The sequence below is a fragment of the Arabidopsis lyrata genome (genome assembly GCF_000004255.2).
Source record: "Arabidopsis lyrata subsp. lyrata unplaced genomic scaffold ARALYscaffold_6, whole genome shotgun sequence".
Taxonomy (NCBI): Eukaryota; Viridiplantae; Streptophyta; class Magnoliopsida; order Brassicales; family Brassicaceae; genus Arabidopsis; species Arabidopsis lyrata.
In genome coordinates, this window is record NW_003302550.1 from 19,801,832 (window position 1) to 19,820,027 (window position 18,196).

General features: G+C 35.1%; 3 protein-coding genes and 1 long non-coding RNA gene across 4 annotated transcripts; all 4 read left to right on the plus strand.

Moving 5' to 3' along the window:
* The first annotated feature begins 938 nt into the window (after window positions 1-938).
* Window positions 939-1,542, plus strand: LOC9308539. Its single transcript, XR_002331451.1, has 2 exons — window positions 939-1,037; window positions 1,280-1,542. It is a non-coding gene; the product is annotated as an uncharacterized LOC9308539 (long non-coding RNA).
* Window positions 1,543-6,693: 5,151 nt separating this feature from the next.
* On the plus strand, window positions 6,694-8,175 carry LOC9308541 (serpin-Z1). The gene is made up of 2 exons (XM_002872426.2): window positions 6,694-7,179; window positions 7,438-8,175. Exons 1-2 carry the CDS (start codon window positions 6,754-6,756, stop codon window positions 8,170-8,172), a joined length of 1,161 nt encoding a protein of 386 aa, XP_002872472.2. The 5' UTR covers window positions 6,694-6,753; the 3' UTR covers window positions 8,173-8,175.
* A 930-nt stretch (window positions 8,176-9,105) lies between these two features.
* On the plus strand, window positions 9,106-10,356 carry LOC9308542 (putative F-box protein At3g23950). Its single transcript, XM_002872427.2, has one exon. It carries the CDS (start codon window positions 9,106-9,108, stop codon window positions 10,354-10,356), a length of 1,251 nt encoding a protein of 416 aa, XP_002872473.1.
* Window positions 10,357-12,665: 2,309 nt separating this feature from the next.
* Window positions 12,666-13,919, plus strand: LOC9308543 (F-box protein At3g28330). The gene has a single exon (XM_002872428.2). The coding sequence runs from the start codon at window positions 12,666-12,668 to the stop codon at window positions 13,917-13,919; it is 1,254 nt and encodes a 417-aa protein (XP_002872474.1).
* Window positions 13,920-18,196: the final 4,277 nt, after the last annotated feature.

Sequence of the window (18,196 nt, forward strand, 5' to 3'; positions counted from 1 at the left end):
GGGCTCGGGGACACGGGCAAAGTTGGCTCGGGAACACGGGTGAAGTTGGCTCGGGAACAAGGGTGAAGTTGCCTCGGGCTTATACCCGAGGTGAAACCGTCTCGGGTGTAATGATAGTATAACTTGTACCCGAGGTGGCCGAGCTGCATCTCGTGGTGATGAACGTGTCCCCGAGGCAAGACTAAGAGTGCTCTGGGCCGGTGTGAATATCTCCTGAGGCGATTAGGAAGTCTCCGAAACAACGGAGTAGAGAGAACATATGCCGAGGTGTTTCTCCTATCGATGTTTGGCTCGGTCTCAAGATATGGGTGAAACCCGACCCCAACACACATTCAGCTTGAAGTTTAATGGAATGTTTGGTGAAGAAATAGATATTCCTATTCGTACTAGCCTGGCTGATTTTCTTTCTGGTGGCAATTGATATGTGCCACCCTGGTATTTAGCTAGCTGCATTGCCTCGTTGAATATAAGGAGCTTGCTCAACAAAGTTATCATAGGAATCTATTTCTTGATATCTGTCCATATAATATTTTATTCTATTTTCTGATTTAGGTTATCAATCAACAACGAATGCCCAAGGAACTTCTTCAGAGCAGCCTCAGGCCTATACTAGATTGTTTCAGATAAAAACATTCTTGCAACCTTTATCTGTAGATTATCATGGTTTATGCCTTTATACAAGAATGTTCCATCTTTGTTTTTTCCTCTAAAACAGGAGGTAGTTCTTACGTCTGTATATCAGACGGCAAGAGTTATTGCAAACGTGGCAAAATCGTAAATGACGTGGCAAATAGAATTAGCCAACGTCTTTTATCCACGTGTAAATACAATGGCTCTGTTCCGTAGACTTGTGTTGAAGTTTCTCTCTAAAACCACAAATCTATTTTCCCTCCTCTACGAGAAATCAATCGGAGTTGAATAGTGCGATTCTAAGCAATTTCTTCGTTTCCATGGAGTCTGATATCGAGATTCTGCCAGATGCTGATGCGTCTACGCAGAAGATACGCATGTTTGGAATTGATGATCGCGAAGATAAGGTATCTTGTTCTGTTGTTCGATAAACCCTAAAATTGTCACTGTTGATTCTTTCTTCGATCAAAGAATTTTCGTTTTCTTTGGCGTGTTTCAAGGTCTTCGATTCTGCATGAAACTAAAAAATCGGACATTGTCATTTTCTTTAGACTGTTTTATCATCTTCGGAAATTTTGAAATGTTGTGTTAGTTTTTGATTTAGATGATATTATTTGTTCATGGTTCTGATTTTTCTGTGATTTGGTAGAATGGGAGAAGAAGGATCAAAGATGTTGAAGTTTATGTTCCTATTGTGTATGGATCGATTGCTTTTTATCTTGGAAAGAAAGGTACAGAGTGAGTTTTTTTCTCTCTTTTTTTCGTGTTTTCTATTTCCATGAGTTACGGAAAGAAAGCTACAGAGTGAGTTTTTTTTTTTATAGTATGTATCAAAGAATAAATATGTGTACAACCAAAATATTGCATAGTCGTTGTGACCAATAAAAGAGACCATGAAGGATATCTAGAAAATCAAACGTTCCGTACGGTGAACCTGCTCCAGAATTTTCAAAGAAGGGCTTAGCTTCTTCCGAGTCAGATGCTTCTTTGTCTTCGCTAAGCAAAAGGTTGGCACATCCTTTTGCATTTACTTGAGCGATTATGTACAACTATAGCATGGCTTCACACATGTTTTTTTTTATATTGTTATTCCTTACATTTCCAAACGAGAGCTTAAAGATATTGGACTTTATATTTGACTACACTACATCAAATTACCTGGTTTCCGATAAAAGAGACCATGACCATGATGGAGATATAAGGGGTAGAGATAAACATAGCAAAGAGAGGAGTAACACGGAGAAAGACATGAACGCTCATATATTTTGTCAATTATGTAGTGACCAAAAAGACTTTGCTGAACCTTACTTCACGCATGGATCATCTGTGCATGTGCCTAAGTTTTGTAACTCTTCCTCTTTGTTCTTCGTTTATTTTTTTGTACCCATCAAAGTGGAGAAACAACTTTATTTTAGTATCTAAGCAAATGTTATATCTGCAAGACGACATCCATACATAAATTAAATACATACTTACATATTTTTGGAGGTAATATTGTATTAACTAATTAAATTTGCAAAATTAAAATCGAAGTCGAAGTCAATTTTTTTACATAATAGAGTTTTTTTTTTCTTATCAATGTTTATTAATGATGTCAACTTTAATTACGATTGGTTTCCATATAAATTACCCCGCCAACGTTTTGGAATTTTTTTTTTAAAAAGAAAAAATGTTTCACAGAATAAAAATAAAAATAATTCACGTTTAAAAAAAAAAGAAATTGTGTTTTGTGACCAAGTCATAGATACAAAAATTAAAATAAGTACATATAAAAGACTAGAAATTGGTTTAGTTGTTATATTAGTCAGAAAAAAAAACAAAAGAAAAAGAAAGTAGTCCCTCCGAGTAATAAAAACTGTATAAAGGAGAAATAGAGAAAAGAAAAAAAAAACAGTAGCTTGCGTTTTATTTTTTCGAAAAACTGAAAGAGATAGAGCGCGACGAAGAGAAGTGGGAGATTTGAGAATCGAGCAAGAGAAATGGTGACTCTAGGGTTTGTGATTGATCTTCCGAGACTAAGCTAGAAAGAGCGCTCTTGGTCGGTGGAGGATGTGACAAAGGTAAGTACTCTTACTAATTTCTGAGTGTTTTTTTTTTGCGTGATGAAGATTAGCAAGAGAAAGAGCGATCTTGATTTTGATTTTGACGATGTCATGAATGCCAAAATTTGTTGGAATGATGCCGAAATTTGCGCCTGGAATCCTATAGTTGCTCTTGAAGATCTACGTATATATGCTCTAAATTAGCGTGAGAAAGAGCGACCTTGAATTTGATTTTGACGTGATGAAGATTAGCCAGAGAATGTGGACTTGTGTGAATGATTTCGACATTTGTTAGTGGAATCATGTCGTTTCTCTAGATGAAGAAACCTTAGTGATTGTTTGTTTCTTTTTTTTTTTGGATATATGGACGAATTTTGTGATTGTTGATGTTGAAATTTTCATGTGATAGTTTCTCAAGGATGTGGCTGCAGAGTTCGTGTTCTCGATCATGTTAGATGAGCCTGCTGATAAATTCTTTGTGTTCTATATCACCAAAACTCCTCAAGTAACCACAACTATGATCTCTTAATTTCTACATATTTTTCCTTGTGGTTGTGTTGTTGTGATGTTATTTCTTGGAAACTTGGTGATGAATGTGGCGTATAAAGCTGGTTCTGGAAACTTCAGAGAACATGTTCAAGAAATCTGTGAAGAACTTACCAGTTGTGCATAAGGAAATGGGATCAGAGCTTACTTCAGATGGTACTTGCTCCTCTTGAAGATCTTCTTGCTTGTTTATGTTCTGTCCCTGTTGCATGTTGATGTTGTTGCCTTAATTGCATCTTTTGCTCATATATAGATTTGATCAAGATTCTCACTTACCAGCCCTTGTATACAATGGGGGATCCACATACCATGAAAGAGATCATCCTAGTTACATCCGCTGTGCCTAATCTCGCCTCTAGCGTCTCTAGAAACATTTTGATGGTAACAAGGCACTTACACTTTCTGTGTTTCTGAATTCTGATGATGATTTATAGTGTCTCATGATGTTTTCAATTCGTTTTGCTCTCTTAGGTTGCTAAGGAGAAGTGTGTCTCCTTTGAGTTTCTTTTGGTTGACGACGACCCGTCCCGTGTTCATGAGAAGAAAGAGACCTTCCTCAGAACTCTCTCAGAGATTGACAACTGCTGCATGCGATACTGGCCTAATGGTCAGTTGCACAAAACTACTCTCCATCTCTCTTTTCCTTTATTTTATCTTTGCATTCGCATCCTCCTAATCTATCTTCTTCTCTTCTATGTTTTCATACCAGACTCGGTTTCTATGAAGACTTATGTGCAGGCCCTGTTCAGTAAACTTAATGATGCTAGTGGAGATCTCGGTCACATTCATCCAAACTATTTGTTCCCCAAAGCTTTATGGTTTGGCCAACACCTTTAACTAGCAGTCTAGCATCATGATTAGAACAAAAATACAGTGGGAGATATGGGCACTGGCTTATAGAAAACAATCTATTCATGTGTTTTATAAATGTGACTGGATCATTTATGTTGGTATACAAGGGTTTCAATCAAGGGTACTAGAAAGATGAGAAAAAATTCAAGAAATTAGATTTCAATCAGTTAGAGAATATATATCGACGACGAAAAAGAATTCGAAAGCGTTTGGATGCATGGATAGTGGTGAGAATTCTACTCTATGTTAATTATTTCAACTTGGTAAAACTTAGAATTGTTGGTGTATCTAGTTGTTTCTGTAAATTTTTGATGTTTTTTTGCTCTTGAGTTGCGAAAATTATTAAAAAAAATTTTTTTGTTTTAGAATAAAATGTTAAATTATATTCAAGAAAAAAAAAATTTACATCAGCATCCTTTTAAGACTTTGAAAAAAATAGGGCAGAACGTGAAATTGAGAAACAAAGTTTTGAGAAAACAGAGCAATGAAAAGGGATTGAGAATTTTTTGGAGCTTCCTAGGCTTGAGAGGCAAACCATGCTTGTAGAGCTTGGTCATAGCGCATGTCGCCTGTTGAACAAATAACCGACAGTTAGTTGCGTACATTCTTATCAATCCAACAAATTAGGGTTATTGCAGGACATGGTACTTCTCCACGGCGTCTTACGTTCCGCTCTCTCCAAATAGTGTAAATCGTGATTTGGAAAATGTTCCTCGCCAAGAAACTGTGAACACGATCATGATTTGTAGCCGAGATATAATCTTCAATCTGTTGCCATTCCTCTGTGAAATGAGTGTTGAAAATGTTTTGAGCAAGAGCCTTCCAAATTTTTTAGCCGTATGGACAAGAGAAGAAGAGATGGTCTCGCGACTCTATGGGCGCAACACAGAAAACACATGACACGGTGGAGCCATTATTCCACAGCTGCATTCGGTCCCCCGTTGATAGGCGATTTTGTAAAGCTTACCATGTGCAAAAAGAAAAATTTGGTGTCGCATGAGTGAACCAAACCCCTTTCTGCCAAGCCACCTGATTTGAAATTGTCCTTATATGATTCCAAGTGTCTTTGGTTGAGGAGCTAGCCTTGAAAGCATCTCCCTTACCTCGCCATAACACAGTGTCATCCCTTGCCATGTTACGACTCTGATACGTCATAGCCAGTGCCTCGTCCACATCGTTTAGAGCCTCTATTCGATGGCATCTCCTGCGTCGTTGCCTCCAAGCCTCCCCCAGCGTCATATACCTGCCTATGCTCATGTCTATAACCCCTCTTGGCTGATTTTATCCATTAGTGATCCCTTACCCGTCCAGTTATCGAACAAGAACGATGTGTTTGGCCCATTCTGAACTTCTACTTTACAAAATGTCTTCGCAGGACCTCTATATTTCATTAACTTCTTCCACATCCAAGATCGCAAGCTTGAAGTTATCTTAAAGGACCAGAACGACTCTTTTTTGAGTAACATCATCTTTGACCATCTAACCCACAAAGAATCACTATTTGAGATTAACCGGCATATCAACTTTAAGCAACATACATCATTTGCTTCTTTTAGAGATCTTAACCCGAGCCCTCCTTCCTCTTTGGCTTACATACCACTTCCCAAGAGACTTTTGCTTTGTTTGTGTTTAGTTCTGGTCCTGACCATAGAAATGCCGAGCAGATTTTATCTATATCTTTTATACATTCTCTTGGCAACCGATACACATTCATCCAGAAGTTTATAATGCTCCATAAAACAGAACTGGTGAGATTTAAACGACTCGCAAAGGAGAGATAACGTGCAGTCCAAGTTTCAATTCTACTACGGATTTGGTTGATTAACGGTGAGAGATTTCCTGATGTGAGTCTCTTAGTGACAAGGGGGAGGCCAAGATATCTGACTGGAAGCTTACCTAAGCCAAAGGGATAGCGGCTTACCATCCATTGGTGAGTGCTATCTGAATGTCTTAAATACTAAACGAAAACGAATGTCCTAAGTCCTAAATAATTAATAAAGTTTGACTTAATATTCTTCTTTTTCATAGAAAATCGGAATTGCCAACTGTCTCTGTTTCTATTCCTCAAAAAAAGAAAGAAAAAACCTGTGTCTTGCCGAGACGATGGTTTTCTGTTTGGCGTGAGACACTGGTTTTGGCTATTCCTTATGAACCTGCTTCAATGGTTATATTTCTATTTCAACTGCCAAGATCTATTTCTATTGCATGGTTATACTACGTTGAGTCCCTGAACCTTTGTTTTTGGTCTGATTATATGTATAATGAAAATTTTGAACAAGGTCATGTGAACCACCAGCGAACTGCTTGTTGAACATGGACATGTTCACCATGATCTGCATCTTGACCATGAATTTGTATCACACGTATGATGATTTGTACCAAAGGCTAGAGATGTGAAACCCACATTTTTTTGTTTGGTTTATAAGTATCCCAAAATCACCCCAAAGTAATAAAAAAATCTCACCAGATTACCAATCATTTTTTTTCTTTCCTTTTTTACATAAAAAACTCTATCAAATAACCAAAAAAAACTCATTCAAATCTCTCAAAAATCTAAAATATTGAAATTCCCATTCCGGAATCCTCCAGTCAACTAATTAATTAGAAAGAAATCTACATTTCAAAAAGAATTTGAAATTTCCTAGACAATCAATCCGTTCAATATAAAAAGCACATCCACTCTATGAGTCTTTTTCTCTTTCGTTATAGATCAAAAATGGATGTAAGAGAAGCTATCAAGAAGCAAACCGACGTCGCCATGATCCTCTTCGGGCACGTCTTATCATCCACGCCAAAAGACTCTAACGTCATCTTCTCACCGGCGTCAATAAACTCTGCAATCACCATGCTTGCAGCTGGTCCCGGAGGTGATTTAGTCGCCGGTAAAATCCTCTCCTTCCTCAGATCTTCTTCAATTGATGAGCTCAAAGCCATCTTCCGAGAACTATCGTCCGTCGTCTACGCCGACAGCAGCGCGAGTGGTGGACCAAAGATAAAGGCAGTGAATGGCCTCTGGATTGAGAAATCACTTCCGACTGATCCTAAGTTCAAGGATCTCTTTGAGAACTTCTTTAAGGCTGTTTATGTTCCTGTAGATTTCCGATCAAAGGTAAATTTTCACTTCAATCTCGCTTTTTTCAGAAAGAAAAAAAGAAAATCTAGGGTTTGGCAAAATATCACAAAACTAGGGTTTGGCAGAAATATATAAAATAACTAGGGTTCCGAAAAAAACACGATCCTAGAAAAAATTGCGTTTGGCAAAATTTGAATCTTGAAAAGTATTTTTGAATAGTGGCAAAAACGAAAATTTTGATATAGCTTTTTGATGATGTGAATGAATTGGTATGTATTGTTTCTTTTTTTGAAGGCTGAAGAAGTGCGTAAAGAGGTGAATTCATGGGTTGAATATCACACAAATAATCTTATCAAGGATCTTATTCCTCATGGATCCGTTAAAAGCGACACCAACAAGATTTACGCAAACGCATTGTATTTCAAGGGAGCTTGGCAAAGACAATTTGAAAAGTACAATACAAGAGATAATGACTTCCATCTTGTCAATGGCACATCAGTTTCTGTGCCATTCATGACCAGCTCTGAGAACCAATACGTAAGAGCTTATGACGGTTTCAAGGTCCTCATGCTCCCTTATCGACGAGGCAGTGATGATATTAATCTCAAATTCTCAATGTATTTCTATCTACCCGACAAGAAAGATGGATTGGATGATCTCTTGGAGAAAATGACATCTATACCTGGATTCTTGGTTAGTCACATTCCGAGATATAGAGCAAAACTTGAGGAATTTAGAATTCCAAAGTTTAAGATCGAATTTGGTTCATGTCTTACAAGTGTTTTGAATCGACTGGGACTGGCTTCAATGTCAATGTACCATAAAGCTTGTGTCGAGATCGATGAAGAAGGTGCTGAAGCTGCGGCTGCAACTGCTGTATTATTAGGTTGTGCTCTTAATATGGATCCTCCTAAGAAGATAGATTTTGTGGCTGATCATCCATTTCTTTTCCTTATTCGAGAAGACAAAACTGGGACTGTTTTGTTCGTTGGTCAGCTCTTCGAACCTTCGGAAACTTGTTCGAACTGAGATGAGTATTTAACATAGGTTCTTGGAAACTACATTTCAGTTGAAACGCCGAGATTGTTCAAATTAATTTGGTTCTAGCTAGTTATGTGCGTAAACTTTAATTGATCTCAATATCTATTCAATTTCTTCCGTTTGATTTTCGATTGTGATTTGAATTGAATTAATGGTCTTTGATATTCCTTCAAAATCTTTAGATATAAGTGTTAGTTAAAAAAATTGTCAAATTTTAATTCGTTAGATTTTATAAACTAAGTACATATTTGTTTTTTACTAAATACTACATATTATTAAAAAAAAGTTGAAAAAGAAATTTAAGAAGATTTTTTCTCATATAAAAAGATCTTATATTTTTATTTCAAGCAATAAGAATTATTAAAAATATTTTAATTAATTTAATTGGATTGTTTGATTATATGGATATATAGAAAAAAAATACTGAGATACTGACTAATTGTGTGGATGATAATTTAGATAATTGGTTATTTCTACCCTTAATAAATATTTTTTTCTTTGTTATTAAATGTATTATTTGTAATTAGCAAATATTGTAATATATAACCTCTTAAAGTTATTTTAATGTACTAAACCATTAATATTAGTAAGATATAAGTGTTAGTTTTATAGTTTTTGTTTTAATATCAAATTTGACTATCTCACAAATTTATCTCATAGTCAAATCTTTATACGCTTCCTTTTTGTTCAAGGATATTTTTTGTAAAAAAAATTAGACAAACTTTATTAGGGCCAAGATAAGTTTTCATTTTGTATTAAATAAATATGCTTTTATTATTTTTAATAATAAGAGAAACTATTTTCACTAAGTATATATTAAGAAAACAAGGGAACTCTTTAAAGAAAAGAAAAAGAACAAAAAAAGAAGAAGTTAATTCTTATAGAAAAAAATCGATTTAGATTGATAGAAAAAAATCGATGATGGAGGTTCCGGAAGAAATGATGATAAACATAATCGTAAGATTACCTCTGCAAAGTATCGTTAGATTCAAGTTGGTGTGTAGGGAATGGAAATCACTTACGGAATCTGCATTTTTCAACGATCTCTACCAAAGTATCTCCAATTCAACCTCTTCTAATTGGCCAATACTACATGGAAGTTATAGATGTACGACTTCTTATTTGGAGGAAGTACAACTAAATCTACCACGAGAGCCATGGCATGGTAATTCTCATAACTGGTCTTTCACAAGTGGAGTGATCCGCAAGTATACTCAAAACAATAACAAAATCAAAGAGATTTGGGTTGTGGCTTGCGCTGATGGATTGGTTTTGCTGTGTCTGCTTGATGAGGACATGACGAAACGTTACTACATTGGTAATCCTATGTTACAACAATGGATTCAACTATCCCCTCCTCCTTATCTTACTCAATACCATTTCTTCATTGATTCGGGACTTGTCACACGAATGCACAATGGTGCCCTCTTGAGTTACAAGGTGATTCGAGTATATAGCGAAGCACGACACCTCGATGTTTCTAGAACGTGGACATTTCAGATTTATTCGTCGGAGATGGGAAAATGGAGTGTTCAACACGTCTCTTGTCCTGGTGATGGTGTGTCACAACAGACATCTAATCCCGTTTCTTTGAATGGGAAACTTCACTGGTTCCATGAGTCCCGTCGTATTATGGTTCATGATTTCTTCTCTCATGATGATCAAGTGCGGGAAATATGCCTACCCGCAAGGATGCTAGGCAGTCGGTGGCATCTAAGCTGTATAAGACATGGTTGCGCCTCTCCATGCAATAAGATAATCTGCACCACCTCACAAGGATATTTTGTGCTTATTGAAGCTGGATTGATAGACAAGGTCAAGAGCTATAATGTTAGGGTTTGGAGACTCAAGAGTGATTCATGGAATTGGGAAAAGGCATGGGAAATCAACATGGCATGTGTGGGGCTTGGCCTTAACTCTGTTCCAATGGCAATCAACTATTTTGATATCAACATCATCTACCTATGGGACTTAGACCGCAAATTTTTCATCGCTTGTAATCTTCGAACACATACAAAGTCTCATGGAAATCGTAAACATGGCCCCCCTTACAAGGAAGATACTATGTGCTTGGAGTCACGTTCGTGCATTTCGCAATTTGTTCCATCCTTGCAAGTCGTACCTACATTAGGAACCCATGATGACATTGACCTAGTTCTTGCTCTATATTAGTAATTTTATTATGTTTCTTCATTGAATCTAGCCGTTAACTCTTTAAAAATATTCTCTTTGTTTTCTATTGCTTTCAATGGATTTTGAACTAGTTCTCTTTATTTACTATGCCTAAATTTACCTTTGCGTCTTTTGCATTTACGAAGAAGCGTATGCAAACTAGACCTAGCCTCTCTCGTTTTGAAGTTGCATGATTGACATATAGTAAGTTGCATGGTTTTCTTATACAGATTGAATCAAAATGATCTACACCAATATTAATCTTCATCTACGATTGATTTCTCATCTTCGTCATGCTCTATTAAAAATTCCGCGATTCTACCAATATTTTTTTCATATATATTTTCAAGTTTAGAATAGGAATGCTACGAAAATTGAAAAGGAAACAAGGTGAGAGACTTTGGAGAACAACCCTGCCAATGTCATAGTGGTGTGATGTTACTGATGTGAATCATACACTTGGATGAAATATTTAGATTCAGCATTAAATAAATGAAATTGTTCATACATGAGGTTATTTTAAGATTTGCCTTCACAACAAGTGTTCAAAGTTAAACGCAAAAGTTCTTGAAAATGTTCGTTCTACTTTATATTAATTATTATGCATTGTATCTCTTTTCTCTCTCAGGATTTTGTGGTTTTGTTATGATGTTGTTGTGATCTAACAAGTGGAGAGAATACCAGGTCAAACATGGGAAAAGGCTCAAATTTTTGTTTTGCTTCAGACATAAAACTAAAGCAGTTTGGGCCAAACTTGTCGTCTCTGAGTCATATACTTCATACAGATTTTGCCTATTAATTAGTTCTATGACACTTAAGTACTGATAGATACTTGAAAACAATCAAAAATCCACATTATACCAACAACGCCAACCACCAGTGGCGGAGGAGTGGTTTGCCATTTCTTGACACGCGGTACCAATGGGCAATGATGTGACATGACTAAGATGGGTCAAGTCCACGGATGAACCCGACTCAAAGTCAAGCCTAAGACGTAGACACGTAGTCTAAACATATCCTTTAGATGAAGCCAAAAAGATATCCCGAGGTCGAAAGATCGTACTTACGGTCGATAGAGAAAGAAACATAGGACCTCCCAAATATTGATACTCAAATACAAAAACAATGATCCCGTCAACGCAGAAGAGGAAGCATTATGTAATCCACCTAAACAAAACTGATCATGCTCAAACGCAATAATGCATGTTTTTGAAAATGTTTCTCTTATTTTATATTTAATTATTCATTGTATATCAGTACAAAGGAAGAAGATTTATGCTCTTAAAGAGCTAGCTTATAAAGATAACAAAATGAGATTGAAATGAAATAGCTTAATAAAGCTTTATTCAAATGTAAAGAACAGAGAAAGGGAGAAGCTTAAGTTTGTCTTCAAGAATAAAATAGATTTTGATTTGAATGTGGATGCTTAAAGAGGCAGCATTCATTACATAATGTAACTTACATTCATCCATGACTTACATCAGATATATATATATGAGAGCTCTTACTACAAAATCTAATAACATGGGCTTAGATGGGCTTCTCTAGTGTTAATATGAGAGCCCACTATTAGACTTTGCAAAATTAAAAAAAATTAACAGAAGCTCTCATCTCATAAATTTGAAAATTTTATTTTTATAAAAATGGTAAGAGCCCATGGAGGACTTTCACCATTGGAGATGCTCTAATATCTTTTTCCAAGGAGCTTGTGGATTTAATTTTATGTTGAAGTCCTTAAATATTTTTTTGAGGTAAAAAAACAAAGATTTGAAAAAATCAAACTAGAAAAGAAAAGTAATAAATTGATTAAAAGGATTGGAGAAAATTCAAGCCAAACTAGCCTTTTAAAGTTTCATTTTCAGGTATTAATTTCGTTTTAATTTTAACTATATAAAATGAATTTAAAAAATGATCAAAAACAAATTCTAATTAATGTTTAACATATTATAAAGTATTTTTAGAACTAACAAATTCATCTTAAGGCCCAAAGGCTAATAGTAATATTACGGTCCAAATGAATGGCCCAATTCTATTTGAAATTCTATCTAGAAAATTTCTAAAACATACGAAAGATTTAACCTAAAATAATGTTGGTGAACAACTATTTTGTATAAATAGATGAAATCATATCTTGTAATGTTCATCTGATAAAGTTTTTGAGTGGTCAAAAATACAAACATTTTATTGTTATAAGTAAAGGAGACTGCATTGTTTTTATTTATAAAAAAAAAAAAACTTAAAATCAAAACCCTAAACGTATAAGGTCAAGTTTTGTACCAAGCGAGACACAAAGAGAAAAATCTCAAAAAATGAACAAACCTGATATAGAGATTAGGATGGAGGAAATAGATGTGAATCTTCCGGAAGAATTAGTGATAAACATAATCGCAAGATTACCACTACAAAGTATTGTTAGATTCAAGCTGGTGTGTAAAGAATGGAAATCACTTATGGAGTCTGCATTCTTCCGTGATCTCTACCAAAGTAATTCCAATTGGTCGATCCTTCACGGAAGTTATAGATGTATAAATTCTTGTTTGGAGGAATTAGAACTCAATCTTCACGGAAGTGAGTCATGCCATGGTAATTCTCAATATTGGTCTTTTCCAAGTGGACTGATCCATAAGTATACTCAAAACAACAATAAGGTCAAAGAGATTTGGGTTGTCGCTTGCGCTGATGGGCTGGTTTTGATATGTCTACTCGAGGAGGACATAACGAAACGTTACTACATTGGTAATCCTGTGTTAACACAATGGGTTCAACTATCTTCTCCTCCTTATCTTCCTCAATACCGTTATCATTTCATTGATTTGGGACTTGTCACACGAATGCACAATGGTGCCCTCCTAGGTTACAAGGTGATTCGAGTATATAGCGAAGCACGACACCTGGCTGTTTCTAGAACCTGGACATTTCAGATTTATTCGTCGGATACGGGAAAATGGAGTGTTCAACACGTCTCTTGTCCTGGTCAAGGTGTGTCACCACTGACATCTAATCCCGTTTCTTTGAATGGGAAACTTCACTGGTTCCATGAGTCCCGTCGTATTATGGTTCATGATTTCTTCTCTCATGATGATCAAGTGAGGGAAATATGCATACCCGCCAGGATGCTAGGCAGTCGGTGGCATCGAGATGACCGTGGAAGCTGTATAAGACATGGTTGTGCCTCTCCATGCAATAAGATAATCTGCACCACCTCGCAAGGATATTTTGTGCTTATTGAAGCTGGATTGATAGACGAGGTCAGAAGCTATAATGTTAGGCTTTGGAGACTCAAGAGCGATTCGTGGAGTTGGGAAAAGGCACGGGAAATCAACATGGCATGTGTGGGGCTTGGCTTTAAATGTGTTCCAATGGCAATCAACTATTTTGATATCGACATCATCTACCTATGGGACTTAGACCGCCAATGTTTCGTCATTTGTAATCTTCGAACAAATACAAAATATTATGGAGGTCGTAAACGAGGTGCCCCTAACAAGGAATGTACTATATGCTACGAGTCACGTTCGTGCCTTTCGCAATTTGTTCCATCCTTGCAAATTGTACCTACATAGGAAGCCAAGATGATGTCAATCTGATTCATGCTTTATAATTTGTTATCGGTTTTTTTTCGTTATTGCATCTTCGTTATCTTCGTGCCTTTCTATTTTCTAGTGTTTTCAATTAATTGGCAACTGATTTTATTTGTTTACTATTAATATTCCTACAAAGATATTGTTACTCTTTTTTTTCATAGAAGTATTTGCTTACTCCTTTGCATTTAACAAGAAGCATAAATATACCATTGCATTTCTTCAGCATCTCAAAGATCTCACCGAATAGCTCTTTAATGGAGCCTCAATGTTCGGCTCTGATACTAGATGATATGAACCTTTGTTAAACGTAAAAGACAAAAAAAGATTTAAGGAAAAGCTTCCTTCTAACCCAACTCTCTCTTAAAAAATTAGGTTAATTGTTGGAGAATTAGATGATATTAATCTTCGTTAAACTTAAAAGACAACAATGATTTAAGCAAAAGGTTCTCTTTAACCCAACTCTCTCTTAGAGAATTAGGTTAATTGTTGGAACTTTGTTCTCTCATTAAGAAGAAGAAACCTTATATAGGCCACGATACATTATATAAGAAAAACATCAAAACCTAATGCTATAAGGAAAACTCCCAACCCCTATATTGATTAGAAAACCATTAAACCAAATTAAACCAAAACACCTATACTCTTATCACGTATCATCATTACAGAGTTTCTAAAAGTTGAACAAGAGTTTGTTTTTAGCTTTTTTGATCATTTGAGTTACACAACTGATGCAGACAGCATCTGGAACTACATACTTATGGTGCAACCAATCGGTTGATTCCTTAAGTTTGTTTGCTTTGTTCCTCAAAATTGATTCAGTAATGGTGTTCCAGTGACATGTCTCTTTCATCGAGGTATTGTCCGTTCAAAATTTTCCTCTCCACATTCTAACACACATTTATCCATAATTATAAGTATAGAACTCAGTATGCATGCCCGACTCATATAGGGTGGGCAGAGAGGGGCAGTGGCCTATGGGACTATGAATTTTTTCAAAATTTAAAGGGCCTATACTTTTTTAAAATTGTAAATTGGCTCAAAAATATTTAATAAAAGGACCCAAAATTTTCTACATGCTATTCTTTTATATAAAAAGGGCATATATATTTTCAAAAAGTTTTATAATAAGTCAAAAGTTATCTATAAAATGATCTAGATTTTAACCAAAGTTCAAAAAAACCTCAAAAAAAAAATAACAGTTAGTAATAAAAATTCCAAATTATTTTGTTTTGCCCAAGGGTCCAAATCCTTGTTTGAAAAATCGCTAGGCGCTAGTCGGGCGCTAGGTATGGGCCTAGCGATTAATCGGAAAATTGGATTAAAATCAGGGATTAATCGGGGATTAGTTTTAGAATTATTTTAATATTTTTAAAACATATTAATCAAATATTATTTTCAAAATTGCAGTAAACATATAAAACTGTATTTTTGAGATAAATTTTTATGATTTTTATTAAATTTATGATTTTTATTAAAATTTGAACATAAGTTATTGTAAAACATCACAAACTCCCAATTTAAATGATTGAATAACAAAAATAAAAAGTTTTTTATACTTGCAATCTAAAAATAATCGAGATATGTAAAATTAGGCGGGGAGTAATTGGATTAGGCGAGAAGTAATCGGATTAGGCGGAGAGTAATCGGGTAACTGATTTTTTTAGGGGATTAGTCATTAATCGAGGCGGATAGGATGGGCCTAGCGATTAAGCGGAGAGTAATCGGGCCTAGACGGGGATTTTTAGAACAGGGGTCCAAATTGATGTTGGGCCGGGGATGTCAGTGTGTTTTGCAAACCTTGCCTTTCCAATTGCCTAGATTATAGGTTATATTAATATGTGCATGTATATCAATAGAAATAAAGGGGACTAAGATTGTTCACTTTGGGAGCTCTAACATTGTTTTGGTGCACAGCCTAGTAGAAATTGGGACTTATATGCAGCTGTCAGAGATTTAGAGAAAAACTGTTCTTAGATTAATCATATGTTTTCCAATGTCTATATCAGGAACTGGTTTAGACATATATACAATTGTCAGAGATTTAGAGAAAAATTGTTATTAGATTAATTATATGTTTTCCAATGTCTATATCATGTAACTATATTTCTTGATGAACTCGTTTACTCAATCTACACAAGCACCACATAGTATTGTTTTGTCTAGTTTGAAAACATATAAAAGTATATTAGTATGCATGTTAAGTTTTTACTAATTGTATAAAGGTGAAACTACCTAAAAGCATTCTTACCTGAAAAAAGAAATGTAAAACCGTGTGGAAAATAAAGATTCTAATTCTATAAAAGCTAAAACCTCCATTTTCATATATAATACCTTCAAGCATTTGATAGTTTTCTCAAGTTGAGTGAGTAAAGAACAACATTGCAAGTAAACAATTTCTCCTTTCTAGCTTTCTTAAAAATATTTTTCTTCTGTTTCTTCGTGTCAGAGGGATGGTCCCATTCTGACAACTTGTTCCACGGCTTTAGTTGTGGTAAAAAAATGTTTTTCTTTGAACAATCTTCTTTTTTTTAAAAAATTAATAAAACAACATGAACACTCTAGCTTCATGTTGAGTGGTCTTCCATCACAAATCTATATTATATATCCAACATTTTTTCAGTGGGACCAAATCAATTTTTTTCTCCGGTAAGCTTTCTTATGATCAAGACCGATCAATTGATAACGGAGTTGCAAAGCTAATTTTAAAATTTTTGTTGCTCTAAATATTTCAATTCCAAAATCCAAATGATATTATATCATATATTTTCAAAACATCAAATGGATTTTTATGTAGTTAACAATAATTTGTTTTCCTAGAACTCAATTAATACATTACAACAATTGTAATTAATTAATTAGAGAAATCAAAAAAATTGTCAAAAAATAAGAAAAATATAAATAAAACATAAGCAAACAATAAACAAAAAATAAGCAAATAGGTAACTGACAAAAGAACAAAAATTATAGATCAACTTTGAGTCATCACTTCGCTTGGCATCGCTAACCACTTAGCTACCTTCCATGATTGTATGCCGAGTGGCCTGGCCAATGGAACGAAATTCAGAGCCTTGCTGTTCAGAATGATACGAAATTCCTTGAAGTTTGTGACCTCTTACTTTTGAGTTTTAATATAGTTTTGATTTAATTCGATTTTAAAATTATTTTTTGGCATATTCCGGTTCAGTTAGATTTGGTTTAAGTCAAAATTTTAATTGAACAGGTTGATTTGAAGGTCCCAATATCATAGACTACTCCATGTTAATTGGAATAGACCATAACAAGCGGGAGTTGCTTTGCGGTTTCATTGACTATTCCATGTTAATTGGAATAGACCGTGACAAGTGGGAGTTGATGTGCAGTTTAATCGATTACTTGGGGCTATTCAACGCCTCCAAGAAATTCGAGTGGGCTGCGAAATGGCTGATGACGCTTTGTACTCGACAGGAACAAACAGTGATCAGACATGTTGCCTAAAAGAACAGACTGACAACGTTAATTGACACGCGGTCAGACTTGTTGCTTATAAGAACAGACTGACAACGTTCATTGATTCGGCTTTCAAGTCCACCGGTGTTTGAAGTTTGAGGACATAGAGTATTATAAAAAAAAAAAAAAAAAGAGTTAAAAGATTGGGTCTAATATATCTGTCTTCTAAACTTATATGTGGGTGCAATTAAAGAAAGATCAACCCGAAGAATAGAGATTCAATTGGTGGATGACGAAGATGATGATACATAGAAAGAGACTGAAGAAGATTTGTTAAAACCCTTTGCATATAAAGTCACGATAGTTTGGTGGTCTAAACAAATGACCTGAATTGCAAAAGAAGATAATTAAACAGGATAAGTGAACCGATTTGATTAAACCGGCTGAATAATTGAGATTTCCTGTAACAATATACTCACCTGTTGAGAACATCTTTGTCCCCAAGGATTTGAGGTATTTCTTTAAGAGTTGAAAATCTATACTAGTATTTTTGCAACATTTTGGTGATGGGTGGGTAAAAATGCTTTCGGATATATCGGATACCCGACCCGTTTTTAAAATTCTTTCACAAAAAATTTGTTGGGTCGGGTTATATTTAACCCAACTCATACACCGGATATTCCATATTTAATGATTTAGATATTTAGAAGATTTGATTAAGATTTATAATTATGATTTTCCTATCATCTTTGTTTGATTTGTTTTTAGCAGTTTTAAATCATCATATAATACATAAAGCAAAAAAAAAGAAATCAATTTTTTTTGCATAT